At 35.8% G+C, this 23,899-nt stretch overlaps 3 protein-coding genes across 3 annotated transcripts in view; 1 reads left to right on the top strand and 2 right to left on the bottom strand.

Moving 5' to 3' along the window:
- The window catches only part of LOC309401381 (olfactory receptor 14J1-like), a gene marked incomplete at both ends in the record, with an annotated part of 42,762 nt that extends 26,701 nt beyond the window's left edge, over nucleotides 1-16,061 (bottom strand). Inside the window, one exon of the mRNA XM_081970451.1 lies at nucleotides 15,799-16,061. Within this exon, the coding sequence (XP_081826577.1) occupies nucleotides 15,799-16,061 (263 nt within the window). The remainder of the gene's footprint in view (nucleotides 1-15,798) is intronic.
- LOC309381744 (olfactory receptor 14J1-like) lies at nucleotides 8,689-9,351 on the top strand (the record flags this gene model as incomplete). The annotated part of the gene is made up of 1 exon (XM_081933030.1): nucleotides 8,689-9,351. The coding sequence occupies one exon, from the start codon at nucleotides 8,689-8,691 to the stop codon at nucleotides 9,349-9,351; it is 663 nt and encodes a 220-aa protein (XP_081789156.1).
- A 6,636-nt stretch (nucleotides 16,062-22,697) lies between the features above and the next one.
- On the bottom strand, nucleotides 22,698-23,612 carry LOC309381888 (olfactory receptor 14J1-like; the record flags this gene model as incomplete). Its single annotated transcript, XM_081933204.1, has 1 exon — nucleotides 22,698-23,612. The coding sequence occupies one exon, from the start codon at nucleotides 23,610-23,612 to the stop codon at nucleotides 22,698-22,700; it is 915 nt and encodes a 304-aa protein (XP_081789330.1).
- Nucleotides 23,613-23,899: the final 287 nt, after the last annotated feature.

The raw sequence follows: 23,899 nt of genomic DNA on the forward strand, positions 1-23,899 counted from the left end.
GACATTGAAAGTCATGATGTTAGGCATATAAAATAATTATGGTTTATTTCTTCAGTTTCTTTTGTTCTTGATTTTACAGGAGATATATTGATCATATTATCTTTTAACAGATAATTTGGGTGATAGAATATAGGTGAGTCAGTTTTATTATAGACAGTGTGAGCATTAAATTTGTCTTTTTACAGTTTGTTAGTCTGAGGATGTACTGAGGATGTACTGAGGATGTACTGTCAGAATGAAATTTCTATATAGAGTTCTCATCTTCAAAAAGAAGACTCACAATGCTGGCTTTCTGGTTGAATACATAGACTCAACGTAACGCAATGGTAGTCATTTCTTCTCCTTAAAGACAGCCAGTCCAAACTCCTATCTCTAATTTATTTATCACTTCTTTTTTAATCACTTGCTTCTTGTAGATTATTTTATGATTTTGTGTGAAGTTTTGTGTGAGTCAGTGACAACTGAGCAGAAATAAGGGAAGGGAGGGATCATTGGTACTAAAAATTATAGTAGTACTGTGAGAATAAGCATGGCTTTTGTTACTGTATCACAAAATTATACCCAATTCAGTTTTCAGGACTTTCCAAAAAGCTAATAGAGAAGATGAATGAATATCAAGAGTAGGTCTAGTATAGAAAAAACAATCCCTGTCCACTTCCATCTTCCTTATCTTTTGAAAGTGAGGGACTGCTAGGAGATTCTTCTGGAATCTATATGTCAGACAGATAGACATGGGACATTTATTGATAAATATCAATGTACATATTTTCCTCTTTTAGTTCATTTCAGAAGGCTGATCACCTAGAATACTTCCATCATTGGAATAGAAATGTTAGCTAGTTCAAATAAACTTTGATCAGATCAATAAGGTCCTCCTATTTTTATGGCCCATATCATCCAATTTGCAAACCAGGAGTGCTCTGAAAAAAATTGTGCTGAGATTTGGAATAGCAGATCCTACTGGAGATGATTTGAGAAAATACTGAGATTTAATATTAATGCACTATATTAATTTAATATCTAATGCACTTTTCTGCTTCTGCCCGTGGTGATATTTTAAAGGGGCTCTGCAAACATGTAAACAAAGAATTAACTGTATTGAAAGGATCAGAACATGTACAGAGTGTAACTTAACCCAGCTTTTGATTCCCTGCAAAGCTGAGCTCTATAATGCACTACCTGCAAAGATAAAGTCTCGAGGCTAATTGCCAAGTAGCCTAGCTAAGTAACTACTTGTGAAATGCAAAATGTGAATTCTGCCTGTTGTAACTAATAAAGTAAGATAATAACTCTAGCAAACTTTGGGTTATATGCCAGAAAATGTATTCCTTTTCCCTTTCTGAGGTCCGTTGTTTTCAGAGCGCTGATAAAAAAGAGAGGTTTGCTGGACTAATGGATATGAAATTATATTTCTAACATAATGATGGTTTTGCATGGACCATGTATAAAAAGAAAAACGTTTTAGTAGGTGTGCAGCTTTTGCTTTCTCTCTCTGCCTGCACTGTTTAAGGCAAGAGATTAAAAATGCCCAGATTTGATCTTGATCAATAATAAAGCTATTTATCAGTTACCTCGTGTTCAGTTTCATTGGATTAATTCAGATTTTGAGTTGCACACAACCTAACAAAAGAATTAGAACCAAAATGTAAACTTATTTTATCTACTCTGAAAAATAGATCTTCAATAAGAATGGAACTAAAATGCCATATTCACTTTACCTGGCAGTAAATTTAATACAATACGAGCTACTTGTGAATAGAGATGTCAGGACTGCGTTGTAATTTCTTACATACTAGGCATACCTTTTCAGGGTATCAGTTGGTTTTCATTTTTTTTTTTCTGTCTATCATTACTACATCACTGAGAACTTCATTTCACTTGCACTCCTATTGAATTTCTATTGTATCTACACTTATGCTCCATTGTCTTTCAGAGTCAGTTTTTTTTCCTGGGATTACAGGTAGTAATTACTTTGGAAAAAATAACTAATGAGTTACTATCATTGTTCCTTAGTGGAAAGAGGGAAAGAAAACATAATTGTCTCTATTCATGGCTTCATAAACCTTTATAACACCTCTACATTTAACATTAATAACAACAAAAACAGAGCTTATATATAAAGATAAAAGCATAGATAAACATAGACAATAACACATAAGCTGAATAAACAAAAACTTAGAATGTGTAGAAGGTAAAGTTAATGATCTTAATTGTGCAAATATTTTTTTCATCTTTGTGGTATCAGGTAGAAGTTACCATGGCTGTATTTTATTTCACTGACATGAGAGCAAAGTATCTATAGAATTTTTTCATACTGAGCCAGGCAGCATCAGCATGACATCACAAAGGGAAAAGAGTGTGGTCTCCATGCAGATGGTTTTATCACCAGTCTAGCTGAGGTAACAGTTCAGGAACCCAGCTGAGTGAATCAAGATTTAAACTGAGAGTAACTGTCTTATGCTGTGGTTCTAGATTTAAAAGAGAGTGATCAGGAATCCTGGTAGGGCCACATATTTTGTAAGTAGATCCCAGGTGTTTTTATTTAATTCCTATATTTTAGGAAATTAAGTGGTGAAAAGTCTTTGGAGACAAAGTGGAGTAAAAGCAGGACTTGTCTTCACCATAACCCCAATTTGTAATGTATCAGTTCTGAGTTTTCTAATCAAATTGGATAAAAACAGAATGAAACCTACCCCCTGGATCTTCTTTTCAGGTAACTTATTCAAATAAACGGCACTTTATTCATCACATGAAGTCATTTTACTGAGGCCCAATTTTCAATGCCTTTCATAATTTAATATACATTTTTGTGAGGATTTTTATAAAGTTCCTTGAAAAAAGATACTGTTTTCTATTAGAGTTAAGTTCTTTGTCCAAGCCTCAAATTACACATTTTTCATATTTTTGGCTAGCTAAATTTTGAGTGACTGCCATTAGTAAAAACTCCTCTTATTGATGCCATTTAGAACATTCCTACATTACATTTCAGTTAGTTAGACTGACTTGAGATAAAAATAAATCTTCATTCTTGGGATGATGCTTCTTGATTTTTACACTGTGAACATCCCATATACATTTTTTTTAAAAAAATATTTATTTCCTTGAGGTAATATACAACTGGTTTCACACTGCCTGGATGTTATCAGATACAGCAAATAAAGAATAAAACACTAAGCATGCCAAACACATAGTAAAAAGTACACGCAAGAGATTTGATCAGCAACCTCAAGATGTCATTAATCCCCTAAAAAACCCCAGGCCTGGTAACAAAGCAATTCTTGAGAAACCTCTGGAAAGTAAGGCTATTATTCAGTGGTGGGTTTCAAAAAAATTTACTACCCGTTCTGTGAGCATGGCTTATTTTGTGGATGTGGCTTGGCAATCATGTGACCAGATGGGAGTGTCTTAGTGTCTTGGCGGTCATGTAACCATGTGGGAGTGGCTTGGCAGTCATGTGATGGCATGGGCATGGCCAATTTTGGCATCCACTTTGCCAATTTAGCAGTCCATTAAACAATACACAGCAGCCCCCTTCTTTTTAATAGTGCATGAAGTTTTTGCTCTAGGTTTTTTTTAACTAGGGGGAAGAGGTTAGCAAGCCTGGGGATTTCTGGAACTTTCTCTATTGTTAGAGACAACAAAATAGCCAAGATGATATAAGGTCTCCTGCTGGAGCAGGGGGTTGGACTAGATTACCTCTGAGGTCCCTTCTAGCCCTGGATTGCTATGTGTTTCAAAGCATCCTCTGAAGCTGCATCTAGTGCATTGTGGTCCTTCCTTTCACTCCTTTTCTCTTTATCCATCCATCCATCCATCCATCTCTCATTCCCTTTCCCTTTCCTCTTTCTCCCTTTCCTCCCTCCCTCCTTCCTTCCTTTCTTTCTTTCTTTTCTTTCTTTTTTCTTTCTTTCTCCCTTCCCTTCCCTCTTTCTCCCTTCCCTCCCTCTTTCTTTCTTCCTTGCCTCCCTCTTTTTCTTTCTTTCTATCTATCTATCTATCTATCTATCTATCTATCTATCTATCTATCTATCTATCTATCATCTATCTATCTATCTATCTATCTATCTATCTATCTATCTATCTATCTAGCTATTTATCATCTATCTATCTATCTATCTATCTATCTATCTATCTATCTATCTATCTATCATATATCTTCCCCACCTCCTCCTTCCTTCCTTCCTTCCTTCCTTCCTTCCTTCCTTCCTTCCTTCCTTCCTTCCTCCCTCCCTCCCTCCCTCCCTCCCTCCCTCTCTATGAAGAACCCCAGAAGGTCTTCCTCCCTTAGGGAGGAAGAAAAGCCAGACATTTTGAAACTAAGAACATGCCCATTGACCATCTGGCATTCCTAGAGTTCCACTATCGATTAACTTAGCCTGAGCAAGGTTGGGTAGCAGCACTTTCAATAAATTCTCAAGTCAAGCTCCATGTCAGAGGTCTTCAAGCTTGGCAACTTTAAGTTTTGTGGACTTCAACTCCCAGAATTACCCAGCCAGCAGAGCTGAATTCTGGGAGTTGAAGCCCACAAGTCTTAAAATTGACATGTTTGAAGACCTCTGCTCCATGCATTTGGAGATACCCAAATGTGAGGATTTCTTTCTTTCTTTCTCTCTTGAAGGCCTGCCCCACAGCCCATTTTTGCTTTTAGAGGACTGCAAGGAGGCTTGCTAGGCACCCCCATGCTCTATTTTGGGCCTAGCCTCCCGAAGCCCCCTGGGAACCATAATGGGGCTTATGGGGACTCCTGGAAGGGGCAGGGGAAGGTAAAGTTGCAAGCCAGTAAAGTCGCAGTAAGGGCCAGGAGGGGGGGGGCTAGTGAGACTTACCAGTAGACAGGAGGAGGTAGCTCAGTTGGGGCGCACGGCAGGCACCATGTGGCAGCTTAGGCAGGCAAGGCAGCTTAGGCAGGCAAGCTGCCCGGGAGATGAGGAGTGACTGGCTGGGGCAGGTGGGTGGGACGAGTGATCAGGGAACCAGTTGGGGGCATGGCAGGCCTGGGGCCAAACCAGTTGGAACCCACCACTGTTATTATTAACTAAGATGCTCTCCAAAGCACTGAATGACATAGGTAAAATGCAAGTTGAAATTTACCAATCGGACAGAATGGACAACTTTAAAACGGATATTACTGGAAGTCACTTTAGGTTTCCTTCCAAGAAGTCTCTTGTTTTGTATCCTGATCTTTATTCACTCAAAAATCAAACTAAATTCAGCATCCCATCTTCCCAGTTGTATAGAATAGAATAGAATAGAATAGAATAGAATAGAATAGAATAGAATAGAATAGAATAGAAGAATAGAATTCTTTGTTGGCCAAGTGTGATTGGACACACAAGGAAATTATCTTTGGTACATATACTCTCAAGTGTATATAAAAAGACAAGATACATTTGAAGGATCAGATGATGGAATGTATGCACAGGTGAGGTCCTGTGGATCAGAGGAAGGATCACATGTGGAGATAGGACCCAGGTATGGATGGAATGGACATGAGAGTGAGGAATATGAATTCTGATAAAACATTTTCTCTTGTCTTCATTTCTTTGCCTTGACAATTAAGAGTTTTGCTCCTTCCTGTCTCTCTCACTGCAGAAGATGAGGGGGGGGAGGGGGGGAGGATTGCCTCAGACAAAAGTTTTAAACTGCTTTTACTTTTCTCTGCAGAAGGAGGAGTCACGGCTTTGCTGCCTCAGATAAAAACAGTTTATTCTTATATAGGAATGGGGTGGGGGGTGTCTGCACATTAACAGTGAGACAGAAGTTAGCACCTTAAAACCACTAGCCAGAATTTTAGGAACAAGAATAGCTCCCTTATAAGAAAACCCCCAAATCCACATAGCTAGAACACTTTGCAAGATACCTGTGACCTGAGATGAAAAACAGCTGACATAACATTTAGCTATTTAACATAATAAGCGTAAGAGGGTTTTTTTTGGGGGGGGGGGGCTGAAATCCAAATAACCAATCAATATTATGTGTTATTCATGCATTGTTAGGGGAAGGGAAAAGAGTTGCATGCGACCATCCCTTGACTATGGAAACTGCTGTAAGATTCTAATCTTGGCCCTTAGTTAGCTTTTTAAACAGGGTACTTACATCTTGGTACCAAAATAAAAGTATAATTCTGTATCACACCTTGTGTCCAGTGACTTATCGGCTTTGACACCAAGCAGGAGCCTAGGTTTGTGGACACCACATTAGTCAAGAATCATAAGGTACAACATTTAAAGATTGTCTAAAATAAATAATAAATACATTGTACCATCCAAACCTAGGCAGCACAGTCATCAGGCCAGGTTCCACTTCTATATTACGTTTATTATCTAAGCATTAAAGTAAACCAGCAATGAAATAAACCTGGATGTCAGACTACATTGCTGTATTTCAAATGACCATAATGCACACCTGGATTTATTCCTTTTTTTAAAAAAAACTAAATAGTTTAAACTAAATAGCTTAAGCAAAGTAAAAAATAGCAATTAAAAAAGTTTCCTTGGAAAATGTGTTAGGTAAAACGAAAGACTGAGTAAACTTTCAGAATATGGGTTATAATTATACAGAACACAGATAATCCTTGACTTACACCTATTGATTTAGTGACCATTTAAAGTAACAACCTCAATGAAAAAAAGTGACTTTCAATCAGTTCTTACATTTACAACCATTGTAGTATTCTCACACTCATATGATGAATATTCAAGTGCATATTTGCCCAGTTCTTCTCTGTATTACAAACATAAATATTTATAATTTATGGTTTTCACCTTAAAAATTATTATGATACTGGAAAAAAGAAGGATTTATAATGATAATAACAATGAGTACCTTTTAAAAAACAACAAATTATTGATTATTGGAGGTTTTAAAGAAGCAATTGGAAAGTCCTTTGCTGGAATGGTATAAGGTTTTGTAAGAGTGAACTGTTGTAGTAGAAGACTCCAAAGATCCCTTCCTGTTCTGTTATTCTGTTATTCTGTTATATCCTATTGATTCTAATGCTAATGCATTTAAAACTGTAATAGGCATTGAAAATATAAAAATATGATCGGTGCTAATTGATGACAACTATCAATGAGGTTGTAGCCATCTGTACATTTTTCTAATAATGTAAAGAAACACAATATGCTTGGTGATGAAATAGTAGAATTATGTCAGCCTCCATCAAAACTTTGCACAATTATTCTCATGTGCATAGATGTTTTTAACATTGCCTGATTATTCCATGTAGGGTAGATTCCTGAAAATTGAGGAAGTTCTAAGTCGGTCCCTTGAAGTTTGCATCATTATAATATTGGTGACAGATATATATTTATTTATTTGGACTTATACATTATCAAACCACCTCTGATATAGACATGAAAAGTAATCTTAGAGTACAAATTCAAAAAAATCATTATTATAGTTAGAAAACTCAACTCTTTTCTTCCCATTTGGTTTTAATTGGGGTCTATTAATGTTGAGGTGCTTGGAGAAATGAGAGAAAATCTCTGATATCTTTCATTCAAATATATCAAAATGAAGTTTCCTAAGTATAATAACAGTTAAGGAGTCCCAAGTGAGAAGTCTGAACCTGCAAATAAAGAGGACAGGTTATACGACATCAGAAAGAATAATAAAGTCTGAAGAGAAGTAGAAAAGGAAATGGAAGTTTTCAGGTAATGTCTTTGAATGTAAATACTGAATGTAAGCATTTAAAGAAAAACATAGCATGCAAGAAAAGTATAAATTTGTCAGCCTATGTATCAATTTGATTCAGTTTAGAGAATATAAATCTATTAGTATTTTATTTATTTTTTTCTTTAAACCTTTTAATTCTACTGCTTTGACTGTTTTTAATTTTTAATTTATGCACAAATACCCACTTATGAACAGTTTAAAACATACAACTTTCAATGTGTATTTGAGATCCTGCATCTCAACCAGTTCATTGGCAAAATTGGACAGCTTTTACTATGGCATGAAAAATACTTTATTTCCTAGAGAGGCCAGAGGATTGGTGAAATTTGCATAGATAAATTTGTGAAGGTGGCATTTGTATAATCTGCTCTCTGGTAGAATGTTCCTCAGGAAAGGCAAGATTGGAGACAGAATGAAAAAAAAAGATGTTCATACATAGTAGAGAAATAGAAGGTAATATTAATGTGAGTCAATATAATTATGTTGTATATAGTTACTACGTTATATTTAATAGTATTAGAATTTAAAATTATATGAAAATTATAATTACATACATTTCAGTTTAGTATAAGCTGTTTCTGATAGCTGGGTCTTTCCAAAGCACTTATAGTAAGCATATCAAAAAATACAGGCAGAACAAAAAGCTGTTACTCAATTATAAAAGCATTGTTACTCTTAGAAAAGAACGTATTTTTTCAATGTGAAAGAAATCTGTATATAATTTAAATTTCATCTTCCTACAGGGAATGGCATAATGTCCTGTCCAACACTACAAGCATATTGAATTTTATGCTCATTGGATTTTCTGGAAATCAAGTGGTTCAAATTATACACAGTAATATCTTCTTGTTAATGTATCTTTTTATACTGGTAGGAAATCTTTTGATTATTTTGCTGATTCTGTTCAATCATTTTCTGCACACACCAATGTATTTCTTTCTAATCAATTTATCTATTGGTGACCTTGGTGGGACATCTTCTATTATACCCAAATATATAGTTAATACCTTCATGAAGTCCAAATGGATATCATATTCTGAATGTGTGGCACAATTGTTTTTCTATTTCTTTTTCTTCTCATCAAATTTATTCCTTCTCACTGTCATGTCTTATGACAGATACATTGCCATCTGTCACCCCTTGCACTTTGCATCCATAATGAAGTGGTCCACTTGCCTACAAATGGCTGGTGGGGCATGGCTGGTTGGATTTTTGCATGCAGCTCTATACACATTGAATATTTTTTCAATGCCTTTCTGCTCCAACATCATCAATCAGTTCTTCTGTGAAGTTCCACAGTTAATGAAGCTTTTTTGTCCTGGTTCTTATCTGAATGAAACCTGGGTTCTTGTCTTTAGTTCATGCTTAGGAGTGGGCTCTCTCTCATTCATCATCTTGACTTATGTACAGATTTTTACCACTGTGCTGAAAATGCCTTCAACTGAGCGAAGGGAAAAGGCCTTCTCCACTTGCATCCCTCACCTTATTGTTGTTTCTCTATTAGTTAGCAGTTCTATATTTGCTCACCTGATATTGCCAACTAATTCTTCATCTGAAATGAACCAAGTATTTACTGCACTATATACTGTTGTGCCTTCACTAATGAATCCGATAATCTACAGCATGAGGAACAAAGATATCAAAATTGCCTTTTGGAAGTTGTTAGGTTGGTGATTATTTGGCAAACAATGATAATTTCCTTTTGCTATACCAATTTGTTCCTCACCTTAATTTTTTTAAGTCAGGTTATTAGAAATTCCAATCAGATTACGATAGCTGACTAGATATGTCCCATCAAATATATATTATTTGTTAACATTATAAATTTTGATTTGGTGCCTTTGTCAAATGTTTTATAATATTGAGCCTCTTACAATCACCAATTCTGTTGAGATCGTGAAATGTCGTAAATAAATTGTTTTGATTGGTGATAGTTTATTATAACATCCTGAAAACATTGTGATACTATAATTATGAACTAAAAATATGAATGATTATATTTAAGGAAAATGGCACATAGGGTAATCAACAAAAGCAGACAGACCTGATAAATCATAAAAAACCATATCACTATTGCTTTGATTAACTCCTGAACTATCTATGAAGAATTTGTGGTTCTGATAATATTACTACTGGTATATGATTTCTACTAAATCTCAGCCCTTTATCACACTGACATAACTGGCTCTGACCCACTGGCAGACTATTTTTTAGCACCAAGGAGTATCTTTGTATAAATAAGAATTGTTTTTGCAATCTGCATTTCAGGCTTGCTTAATAATAATAAATTTTATTTTTTAAATTTATTTTATTTGTTTTGTCAAGTGTGTATAAGATAATAGATATAAGAATATACAAGATTATAAATACATGAAATGGATATGAATAAATGGAGTTGTTAGGACAGGGATGGTAGGCACGTTGGTGTGCTTATGCATGCTCCCTACAGACCTTTTAGGAATTGAGTGAGGTCAACGGTAGATGTTAGGGATGTAACCCTAGTCTTGGCTTGGCAATGTATATAAGCCATGATTGTAACAAATGTATCTGTTACTTTAAATGCTAGAGAGATGTAATTGGCTTGTTACCTCAAGCAGCCATAAGAGGGAGCCAGAATGGCTGTTAGCTCTCTGTTTGTTGGATGCTGATCGTGGATACTGTTTGATACTGCTCGTGAGTTACTGAGTCTTGCTACTGTTAGCTGTTTTGTTTGCTAGACTGACTATTTGATAACTGAATGACTGAACTGTGTATGACTTGGACTGTAAACTGAACTCTGAATAACTCTATATTTACACATAGTAAACTACTATATTTTATACTATTCAGTGTCCATGTATGCTGGTTTGTGCGTGTTCATCCATACCACTCGCATTATGCTTCTTTGCATGCTCGCTCTCCTAATGGGGAGCTTGCTTACTTAACACTGGTTATGGGCCCAGAGTGTACCAGACGTAGCTAAAAAGAGAGTTGGTGTTGATATTCAATACTGTATATAGATAGCTGTTTAGTTTGTAAGTGTTACTATTATGCAGAAGATGGCACACACACCATCAGAAAGTCTATCAGTGATAACCCGGTTGGATGGAACAAATTATGTTTCCTCGTCTATGAAGAGCAGTCTACTCCTGCGTACTGAGGGATTGTGGGATGCTGTACATAATCCACCCGATGTGACTTCTTGGAATCCAAATGTCGAGGATGATGCCAAAAAGATAGCAGAGTTTCAAAGATGCAACGAACGAGCATTGTGTATAATTGGTCTAATGCTGACTGATCAACAATTAGTTCATATTCGTGGGGAGAATTCTGCAGCAAGATGTTGGGAGAATTTGAAGCAGATATATGTACATGACACTGTAGGTGCACATATACATCTTATCCGCAAACTGTTTAGGGCACGTCTTCTGAAGAGTGGAGATATGTTAGCTCATTTAAACTGTGTGAAAGGGGTTTTCCAAGAGCTACATGAAAAAGAACTTATTTTCTCAGAGTTACATAAAGTTTACATCATTCTGTCCTCACTGGATGAGAGTTATGATGATTTTGTATCTTCCCTTGAGGTCCTAACCCGAAATGAACTAACATTGACTGACATAACTGCACAATTGTTGGAAGAGTCCACAAGAAGGTTGGAAAGAGAACTGAGAGAGAAACCATCACAACATGAAGAGTCACCTTCAACTGCCTATACTGTTAGAAAATGTTTTTCTTGTGGGGCTAAGGGGTATATAGCTAAATTCTGTAAACATGCAAAACAACAGAATACTAGAAAGGCTAAGAAAAAGGCTCATGGCTATTTAGGTATGTCTACTTTGACTATCTCTAGAAATGCACCAATAAGCCATGATTCATGGGTTGATGATAGTGGAGCATCACAATGCATTACTAGAAACAAGAATTGTTTTATAAAAATGTCTGCCAGCAAGCAACATGTATCTTTGGCAAATGGATGGAGGGTGAAAGCATCTGGTAAAGTTATGGCAAGGTGTTTATTTGTAAATGAGCATTTATCCATGTTGTATATACATAAACTGAAATTTAATTTGTTATCAGTAAGAGCTCTAGTTAATATTGGCTATGTAATAACCTTTAGGGGAGATAACTGTATCATTGAAAAAGAAGGTAATAGGATTACTGCCAAAATAACAAATGGTTTATATTTTATATCTGATGCCCATACTGCTAACTCAGTGTATGATAATGTGAAACCATATGATGAATGCATACATCTGCTACATAGGTGTATGGGACACATTAATTTCAAGATGCTGCAACAAACTGTTAAGTTGTCAGAAGGAGTAAAGTTAAAACCTTGCAGTAAATATTTAAATTGTAATGTGTGTAGTCAGGAAAAGAGCAAGGTTACTCCAGCAAACAGATATAATGGGTTTAAAACAAAGGAACCTCTGGAACTTGTTTTTGCTAATCTAATTGGACCTATGAAACCCAGTTTGGGAGGTGCCTGTTATGTTTTGAGTATCATGGATCATTATTCAAGATATGTTTTCTGCTATTTAATGAAAGACAAGACAGAAATGTTTCAACATTTCTTTAATTGGCTGAGGTTTGCAGAAAGAAAGATGAAAGCCAAGGTTATTACTGTAGTTACTGATAATGGGACGGAGTTTACCAATTATAAGTTCCAAACAATGTTAAAAACAGCTGGTATTGAGCATAAACGTTCTGCTCCTTATAGACCACAACATAACTCGTTTGTAGAACAAAGGGGGCAAACATTACATGCCATGACTAGAACCATGTTATCCAATTCAGGATTGCCTGAAACACTATGGGGTGAAGCCATGATGTGTGCTAATCATCTACTGAACAATGTTGTAAATGCTTCTACTGGAGAAGTACCATTTACTCATTGGCATGGTAGGAAATCTGATTTGAGCTACTTGCATACGTTTGGAGTTTCTGCATGGGTGCATATTCCAGCACAGATTAGGTTAAAGGGACAAACTCGTGCAAGGCAGTTAATATTTGTTGGTTATAACTCAAACCATAGATCTTATAGGTTTTGGGAACGTGGGACAATTAAGATCTATCACAGTGCTAATGCAAAGTTTCTGGAGCATGTTGGTTGGGATAAACTGGAATTTAACAATGACTTAGTTATCCACCGGACTTCTTGGGATCCAGCTGACGAGGATGATAGTGGGATAGTGCTGAGAATGTATCTTAGGTTTTTCCCTTGCAAATGTTTCTTTTGCTTTTGTTCAGAATATAATGCTCTTTCCTTATGCTTACATATTATTGAATGTCTAATTTTTCATCATGTGATTGGACAGATGATTTTTTTTCCTAAGTCAATCAACTTTTACTTTGATGTTTCTTTGTTATGCAAACTATAAAAATAAATGCAAGTCTTTGTTTCGAGTTCCTTCCTCAAAATTGAATTTGAAACATTTAAATAAATCATAACTTAAATGATTTTATTTGTTACCTATTGGCATCTAGCATACAGAGGCATATACCTAGAAGACATATTTGGGCATCAAAGTAGGAGATCACATGATCACCAATCAGTGAATCAGTACCCCCCAAAAATGGGTTTCATTAACTGGAAAATATGGACAGAAAATGATCTGTTATGCAATTTACTTTTTATAAAGAACCAGATGGAATCAGGATTGGAAGAATGGCCTGCTTGTTTGCATTTTATATCATCATCAACTTTTGTTTTAATTACTTATACTTTTTAGGTCTGAGTAGTGTTTTTTTTTAGGAAATTATATATTGTGAGTGATTAATCAGCTTTATATATCATGTAATGCATAAGAGTATTTTGACTGCAGTGAAAAAGAAAATGTGATAAATAAAATAAGGAGCTAGGTAATTTTTCATCTATTGTCTCTTTCAGGTTTAATTCTCTCATATAGGCATGGTTTATTGAGAGACTATCAATTTTGTTTCCATGTAACAGAGTTAGCAATGTAACAAGGAAAGTCAAGTAAAAGAAAAGTATTTCCTATGAATTATTTTTTTAAAAAAGTGTGAAAATTGATTGTGTAAAACTGGTTCAAAGTTCAAGAATTGGATCAAGATTGTAAGCCAGTACAAGGTATAGGATTCAAGACTGAAATACATACATGGAGATCCAGATCAGAGCCAGATGTTGTTTCCAGCAAAGAGGACAGAGATAACCAAGCGCCTTATATAGACTGCAGCGAACTTTCATTCTTTACTGCAGCCAACTGTCTCTGTTTGGAATGTTTATTCTGTTGCTAGGCAAATAATTGAATAGAACCACTGTTCTTTATTGAGCCATGACACCTCTTCATTTTCATGCCCCAATTTAACCAATGGTCAACTCTCAAAGGCAAAGTAGTCATTTAGTGGCAGTCAGCAATAACAGACCTCTGTTCAGAAATAAATTTAAACACCACATTTTTCGAAGTATAAGACGCACCAAGATTTTGAAGTCAATTTTTTAAAAAGTTTTTGCACTCTGCAAACCTCTCAAAAATGGCCCATTTTTCATGAAAATGGCCCCGATTCCCCCCCAAAGGCATGAATAGCCTTTAGTGGGCTTACAGAGTACTCCTGGGGAGTGGGGGCACAAAAAACAAGCAAAAAATGGGGCTGTTGTTCACAAAAACAGGCTCATTTTTTGTAAAAAAATGCACGCATAGCCTTTAGGAGGCTTATAAAGTACTCCTGGAGTGTGGTGGGGAAGCAAAATTGAGCAAAAAAAGGCCCATCTTCACTCATTTCTGCATTCCCCAGCCCCCAGAAGCTCTCTGAAAGCCTCCTACAAGCTATGCACGGCCATTTTGGTGAAGTGGGTGGGGTTTCTAGAGGCAAAAATGCTGCATTCAGTGTATAAGACTCACCTAGAGTTTCAGCCTCTTTTTTGAGGGAAAAAGATGCATCTTATACTCCGAAAAATACAGTACATTACTCTTTATTTTAAGTTCTGTAGAAATTTTAACAACACCTATATCAGAACTAAACTGGGCCAAATTAATGTTATTAAAGGAAGCTTAGGCAGGTCAACACACCCATGTGCCCTTTTAAACTGACCCTTTCTATAGTATACAGTAAATATATATTTTAATGGTAAAATAATTAATTGGACATATCTTTCATATTCCTCTCCTGACCTTTGCTTGATTGAAATAGCAATGACTCAGTATATGGAATTGTAATTTACCACCACCTCCACTGCTGACCTGGACAATTAATCTGAAAGGACATGATAAGCTCTATCTCAGGGCTGTCAAACTCCCAGCCTGTGGGCCAGATGCATCACATGTTGATCACGCACAATTTAGTGAAGAGGAAAAAAAGTCCCAATATATGATGCTACTGAGGCAATGTGAGTTTGACACCGGTGCTCTATCTGTATCTCAGATGAGTTTCACTTTGCAATTGTTTTTTCTTCCCAATAAAAATGAGGGCAAATGACACAGATGGTTCAATGCAGGGGAATCCAATAAAAAAACACAGGTGAAACAAAATGTGACTCTCCACAGTTTAGACAGGGCAGATTTGATTTTCTCATTTCTCATGCTATAGATGATTGGATTGAACAATGGTGGAAGTAAGGAATATGGAATAGTGAATATTAAATCTAAGCAATTTGGGATGTTAGAAGGAGATCTCAGGTAAGCCAAGCATGAAGTTACTAAAAAGATACAAACAATTATAAGATGGGGAAGACAAGTGGAAAGAGCCTTCTGTCTTCCTTTCACAGAAGGGATTCTGAACACTGCTTTGAAGATCATGATATAGGAGATACTAATAAAAATAGAGCAGCCAAATCCTGCAATTATACTAATAACCAAGAATCCAAATTCAATTAGATTGAAACCAAAGCAAGATAGCTTTAACAAGTATGGAAGTTCACAGAAAAACTGGTTGATAACATTAGAACAGAAAGGGATGGAAAAAGTTCCGGTGATGTGCAACATTCCATAGAGAAGACCTGTAACCCCCATCAGAACCATTATTCTAGTGCAGACTTTCCAATTTATTACTATCTCATAATGCAGTGGATAACAAATAGCAACATACCGATCATATGCCATGATTGTCAGGAGGGAGAAGTCAAAGGCTTCAAAGGAGAAAAAGAAAAAGATTTGAGCAACACAGCCAAAATAAGAGATGTATCTGGTATCCATGAGAGAATTTATCATGGATTTGGGAACAATGACTGAAACAATACCCAAGTCCTGCATAGCCAAGTTCATGAGAAAGAAGTACATGGGACTGTGCAGGCGATTGTCAAAAGCTACTGCAGTGATGATGAGAAGATTAGCTATTGCTGTTGCCAAGTATAATATGAAGAATAAGAAGAAATGTAGGAGTTGCAGATCACGTTGTTTTGAGAATTCCATAAGTAGAAAATAGGACACAGTGGTTTGATTCTCCATGTTTTTAAATTATGACATAACTGTAAGGAAGCACATGTAAGAAATAATATTAGAGAAAAATGTATATGTGTGCAAAATCATCTTTTCCATTCTTAAATATGTCTTTTCGATTCTTGGTGGCCACTCATATATTTCTCACACTTTATTATTTTATTTTATTGCAGTATAAAATGTGCTGCCTTAATGATGTGTTTAAAAGGGTAATTCTTTGCCAAACCATTCATAGATAAGTGTTGAACTAGATATAAGCTTTCTGTAATTTTTTCATAGGCATGATTCATAATTCTGTCTCTCTATCTTCCTAAAGAAATTAAAATCTTCCTATCAAATATACCTAAATAATTTTCACCTACATTTAATTAAAAATTAGATGGACACATAATATGCTAGCCATGACTTTTTAAGGATCACTTAAACATTTTTAAACATTTATCAACAACTCAAACATTTATCAACTCAAACATTTATCAACTCAAACATTTATCAACAACTAAACAACTATAACTTTTTGAAACATTTTGAAACATATAAAGGCTTGCACCATTTCCCCTCCCCCTACAGCCCTTAGGAGAGCCATGGTGAAATCTTCTTCTCTTTGGCTGACCCATGGAACTGCTAGAAGTAAACAAAGTAATAGCCAAAAGCCAACATGGGTTTGTCAAAAGCAGATCATGCCAGACTAATTTTAGTGCATTCTTTGACAAAGTGATGAAATTAGTGGACCAGAGGAATGCCGTCGATATAATTTACTTCGACTTCAGCAAGGCATTTGATAAAGTAGACCATAACCTACTACTACAGTAGATAAAGTAGAAAAATGTGGGTTAGACAGTATCACCACTAGATGGATTCATATCTGAATGACCAACCACACTCAACGTGTAGTTCTCAATGAAACTGCATCTATATGGAGGAGGTATGAAGTGGTGTACCTCAAAGCTCTGTTTTAGGCCCAGTACTCTTCAACATCTTCATCAATGATCTGGATGAGGGGATAAATGGTGAACTCATCAAATTTGCAGATGACACCAAGGTGTCAGGAATAGCCAACACTCCAGAAGATAGGCTTAAGATACAGAAGGATCTTGACAAACTGGAACATTGGGCATTATCTAACAAAATGAAATTTAATGGTGAAAAGAGTAAGGTTCTACATTTAGGCAACAAAAATGAAATGCACAGGAATAATATAGGTGGTACCTTGCTCAATAGTAGTAACTGCAAGAGGGATCTTGGAATCCTAGTGGACAACCATTTAAATAAGAGCCAGCAGTGTGCAGCAGCTGCCAAAAAACCCAACACAGTTCTAGGCTGCATCAACAGAGGGACAGAATCAAGATCACGTGAAGTGTTAATACCACTTTATAATGCCTTGGTAAGGCAACGCTTGGAATACTGCATTGAGTTTTGGTCGCCACAATGTAAAAAAGATGTGGAGACTCTAGAAAGAGTGCAGAGAAGAGCAACAAAGATGATTAGGAAACTGGAGGCTAAAACATGAGGAATGGTTGCAGGAACTGGGTATGTCTAGTTTAATGAAAAGAAGGACTAGGGGAGACATGATAGTAGTGTTCTAATATCTCAGGGATTGCCACAAAGAAGAGGGAGTCAAACTATTATCCAAAGCACCTGAGGGCAGAGCAAGAAGCAATGAGTAGAAACCAATCAAGGAGAGAAGCAACTTAGAACTGAAGAGAAATTTCCTGACAGTTAGAACAATTAATCAGTGGACAGCTATCTCCAGAAGTTGTGAATGACCCAACACTGGAAGTCTTTAAGAAGATGTTGGATAGCCATTTGTCTGAAATGGTATAGGATTTCCTGCCTAGGCAGGGGGTTGGACTAGAAGACCTCCAAGGTCCCTTCCAACTTTGCTATTGAATTGCTTGCCACTTTGCCAGGGAGGCATAATTTCTTTATTAAATTCCTCATTGTCTTAAACAATGGCATTGCTTCTAAGTACTGCCTTCACTGAAAATTCTCTTAAAAATACAGACATTCGGAGATGTTTCTGTCTTAAAAATATCCCATCTTGAACTGCACAATCAAACATCAAGAGGGTTTACAACATTTTGCATTCTGTCCACAAAATGGTTTATAACATTTGTCAAATTTCAGATCCATGGAAGTCATAGACTGTGGATAGCCTACCTTGGTTGAAAATATTTTGTCCGATAGTGCACAGTATTGCTGTTTGAGATTACAGGAATGAGAGTTTTAGTGGTATATAATGAAGAAACAATTTCAGAAGTGTCATCAAAGTTTGTCCCTTAAGTGCAGCTGAATGTAAAAATAATGCCAGTGATATTAATTCACCTATTAGGGAGCAGATCTTTCATTGGTTTTTACATTTTTACAATGTATAAATATGTTTTTATTTTCCAGTATCAGCATAAGGGAGAGAGATGATTATTTTAAAAAGACATTTGTTTTATTTTTTTAGGATGTGTATAAATCCCATCCAATCCCACAAATATTCTTATTATTTGATTTGTTATATTTCTTAATTCGTCTATACTTCCTTTATTTTCTTTCTTCCACCTAAATAATATATTAAAGTACCGTGTTATGTTATAATTTCTTTAAATTCTTCCAATGTTAGTATTACAGAATTGAGTCTAACAAATAGATGAGTCATAGATTTAACTAAATGACAATTTGCAGAACACAGGATATACCTTTTCTATTAAATTTTCAGTCTACATTTCCGTTGCTGCTTTCCTTCTCAGAATTTGTCTCTTGTGCTGCATACACCTTTGACTCGGAAGCATGGATGAAGTGTTGGATAAAAAATTTCAAACTTTTGTTGCATGCAGATATGCAGAATATCATCAGTATGAAAGGTTGAATGTATATTTAGTAAACATGTCCCTCAAGAATTAATTATATAGCAAAGGACCACACTGTCAAAATTATACAAAATATTAACAATATCATTAATGTAATTAGCAATTAGTAGATTGCACTATCCATGTTCAGATATAAATTAAGTGAGAAAATGTGCATGAAGCATGTTCTAGAGTAGCAAATTTTGTCAATGCACATAAGTTGAATATAAAATTTTAGAAATGAAACGTCTAAACAAGTAGCATAATCCAAAACTCTGGTTGCCTTCTCTTAGATCTTGAAGCAGTATAAAAGGTTTCTTTCACTCTAAGACTTGACTCACTCAAGTGGGTTCATGAACTGCTAGCTCAGCTGGGCTTGTAATGAAACCTCTACATGGAGATCACAAACTACCCTTTATGGTGTCATGCTGATGCTATCTACCTGACTATGAAAAATATCTAATGACATTTTGTCCCATGTCAGTTGCCTGAAGATAAAATGCAGCCATGGTAACTTTGGTTATTGCTATTTAAAACTGAAGAAGAAAGACTTTGCAGAATAAAATCATAAATCTCACTCTCATTTATTAAATGAGATTTATTAAATATGCCTAAGTTTTTGTTTATTCTTTTACTAAGCTTATGAACATTTGATTATGTATATTTACATTATGTATATTTATGTTTTCATGTTTATATAAGTTCTGACCTGTGATTTTTATTATCTATGATTTGTTTATTATTATATTTATAGCTACTATTGGTAAAGTATCAGTCAAAGTAATTCAAAGTAATTGGGTGTGTATAGTAAGTTCCCTCATACAACTCCATTGTAATTTTATTTGTAAGTTGAAAACTACCTGTAGACAAACTTTTAAAAAGAAATACATTGGGTTGTGCAGATCATGACTGAATAGTATCAGAAAAAAAATCTGAAGATTTCCCAACAGGACTTTATAAAGGAGATAATGTTGTGTTTGACATGACATTATGCTGTCTCCTGTAGTAAGATGAAATATAATTGAAGAGATTTGCCACTTTCACTAAAATGTTAACAATGCAAATTAACCAATCCTCTGATCTCCCTGTGAAAAATATATCTTTTTATCAGGGCCTAGTAATCATTACTATCTTGTGAACTTGTAAATCAATACAAATAGCCTTCAATTTACAACCATTCATTTTGTGACTATTTAAAGTTGTAACGGCATTAAAGGGATTTAAAATATTTTTAATACAATGGTTGCCACATCCCCATTGTCACATAATTAAAATTCAGAGACTTGGCAACTGGCATGTATTTATGATGGCTGCATTGTCCTGGGGACATGTGATCACCTTTTGCAACCCGCTGACAAACAAAGTTAATAGGGAAGTCAGATTCACTTAATACTTCACTTAAGTATTACTAACTTAACAGTTGAAGTGATTCACTTGAAAACTGTGGCAAGAAGGCTCATAAAATGGGGGAAAGCTCACTTAACGAGTGATTTGCTTAGCAACAGAAATATTGAGCTCAATTGTTGTCATAAGTCGAGGATTACCTATAGCTATAAGTAAAGTTTTAAAATAATTGAGATGCTATATTTCAAATGCTCACTACAATCTTTTGTTTTAAATTGTCTATGAGTAAATATCAAGAAAGAGGTGCTGCTGCAAAGAATATTAAAAACAGTAGAATGGAGGAAAATCAAGATAAAAATAAAGCCAATGATTTAATAGCCATCCATCAACATCCCTATCAACATCTAGAAAGCCACTACAACAGACACCATATATACAGCAAACAGAGAACACCCCCAAAATGCACACACACACTCTGCTATAGAGAAATTCCCTGAAGACTGGGTCCATTATGAGTCCGAAAGCTGGGAAGACAAAACCTCTGGTCCTGGTGACCGATCCAGATTGGATCCTGCAACGTTATCCTAGGATGCATATATTCACCTTCATTTGTAAAAGGGGAGAATGGCTATTTCTAAATGGGAAATAATTGTTTCATTCTGGAAGTCAGGTTCAGAAATTATCAGAGTTAATTCACCCAATCGCATAATTATCCCTCTAGGAAGACATTAGATTAAGACATTTTAGATATTATTAGGTATAAAAAGTAAGTAGGGTTTATCTCTGACATTTCTTTTGCTCTTGTTCTAAGGGGAAGGCACATTAAATGGTTTTTCCTTTAACAGACAAAATTTGGATAATAACATAAAGATCAGTCAGTTTTATTGTAAACAGTGTTAACACGAAGTTGGTTTTTCTTCTTTGGCTTGTTAGATCATCTTGTGAATGTAGTGTCATATCCAAGCAGAGATTGTCAAAATAGAATTGTTATATCCAGTTCTCACCTTCAGATAGGTTGGCATTTTATGTTGAGTGCATAGCATCAGTCTGATGCAATGGCAGTTCTCTCTTCTTGAGTGACGTAACATCCAAATTCTTATCCCAAAATTATTCTTCACTTTTTAAAAAATCTATGTGTGGATCTTTTCCACCGTGCTGAGAATACTCAGTAGAGAAAGGAAAAAGGTATTTTCCACTTGTATCCCCCACCTCATTGTTCTTTATGTATTCCTTGGCAATAGAATCTTGGCTCATCTGATATTACCTCTTAATTCTTCCTCCAGGCTACACCAAGTTTGCTATATGCTCTTATGTTTTCACTAATAAATCCAATAATATACAGCATGAGGAACAAAGATATCAAATTGGAAATTTGGGAATTGCTTCGTGCCAAAAGATGTAGCTAGAAGTAACAAGATTATGATTTTAATCTTTCCCAATGCTGTCACATGGCCTTAACCCTGATTGAAAAGGATCCAGATAATCTATTTCATCCAATGCCCCCTGAAACTAGCACCATCTATGTATGATTCATCAGCCTTCTCTAAAACAGGGAAGTTGGTTACATAAATTTTAACAACAGCTACACTGAAACTAAAGTGGGTCACAATAATAAGTTTACAAAAGGAAGCTTAGGCAAGTCTATACACCCACCTGACATTTTAAACCGAGCCTATCTGTAGTACAAATATATATTCCATCAGTAAAGGAATCAATTACCTATTTCCCAGCTCTTCTCAGTCATCTTGAAGACTTGAACACTGGGCCCTATCTAACAAAATGAAATTCAATGTAGAGAAAAGTAAAGTCGTACATTTAGGCAAGAAAATCAAAAGTACTCATATAGACTGGGGAAAACCAGGCTTAATAGCAGTAACTGTGAGAGGGATATTGGAGTCTTTGTGAACAACCTATTAAATATGAGCCAACAGTGTATGGTGACAGCCAAAAAAGCCAATGCTATCCTAAATTGCATTAACAGAGGGATACAATCAAGTTACTAATACCACTCTAAAAAGACTTAGTAAGATCACACCTAGAATACTGCATTTAGTTTTGGTCACCACGTTATAAAAAATGTTAAGAGAGTGCAGAGAAGAGCAACCAAGATGATTAGGGAACTGGAGGCTAAAACATATGATGAATGATTGTAGGAACTGGGAACTGGGTATGGCTAGTCTAGTGAAGAGAAGGACCAGAGAAGACATGACAGCAGAGTTCCAATATTTGAGGGGCTGCTGAGAGGAAGGGGTTAAGGCTGTGACTCAGGATATGGAATTATACTTTGTCACCTTCCCATGTGGTAGCATTGATCTGGCAGGATATGATTAGTAGCTATCTCTATCTTAACTGTGTTTCCCTTTATCATTGCTTTCCCTTCCTGAGAAAACTGAAAAAGCTCAAAAGCAAAAAACATAAAAAGCTCAATGCAACAGTATTAAATAAAAAACGAGAGAACAAAATGTCAGAATCTCCACAATTTAGCTAGGACAAGTATGATATTCTTATTTCTTATGCTATAAATGATTGGATTGACCAGGGGTGGAAGTAAGGAATATAGGACAGTGAATACTAAATCTAAGTAAGATGGGGTGTTAGAGGGGGATCTCAGGTAGGTCAGGAATGAAGTTACCAAAAGAATACAAAAGATTATCAGGTGTGGAAGACAAGTGGAAAAGGTCTTCTGCCTTCCTTTCACAGAAGGGATTCTCAGCACCACCTTGAAGATCATGACATAGGAGATGATAATAAAAATAGAGCAACCAAGTCCTGCAGTTATACTAATTCCAAGCAATCCAATTTCAAGTAGATTGAAATCAAAGCAGGATAGATTTAGCAAGTGTGGAATTTCACAGAAAAACTGGTTGACAACATTAGAACACAAAGGGGTGTAAAAAGTGCCAGTGGTGTGCAACATTCCATAGAGTATACCTGTAACCCCCACCAGAATCACTATTTTGATGCAGACTTTCCAATTCATCAACAATTCATAGTACAGTGGACGGCAAATGGCAACATACCGATCATATGCCATGACCGTCAGGAGGGACAATTCAAATGCTTCAAAGGAGATAAAGAGAAAGATTTGAGCAACACAACCAAAGTAAGAGATTTGTCTGGTGCCCATGAGAGAATTTATCATGGATTTGGGGACAATGACTGAAACAATGCCCAGGTCTTGCAAAGCCAAATTCATTAGGAAGAAATACATAGGGTTGTGCAGTTGATGGTCAAAAGCTATTACAGCGATGATGAAAAGATTTGCCATTGCTATTGCCAGGTATAATATGAAGAATAAGAAGAAATGTAGAAGCTGCAGATGACGATCTTTGGAAAATTCCAGGAGCAGAAAATAAGGAACAGTAGTTTGATTCTCCATTATTAACTTATGACATACCTACAAAAAGCACAAGGAAACACATTAGATGAAAGGCATGGACCTATGCCATGTATGGTATTTTGATTTCCAAAAAGACATGATACAAAGCTAGAAAATCTGCACTTACTAAAAACTGTTACACTAAAGCTTGAAGAAGGAAATTCTCTAATTGCATAAGGAAGTATAAACATACATCTGACTCACTCACACTTCCCCACCACTCTATCAGAACATACCCTTCAATCCTATCTCAACCAGTCTCAACTGTCAGTACATAACCTTCCATC

The sequence above is a fragment of the Natrix helvetica genome (assembly GCF_964273705.1).
Source record: "Natrix helvetica genome assembly, chromosome: Z".
Lineage (NCBI taxonomy): Eukaryota > Metazoa > Chordata > Lepidosauria > Squamata > Natricidae > Natrix > Natrix helvetica.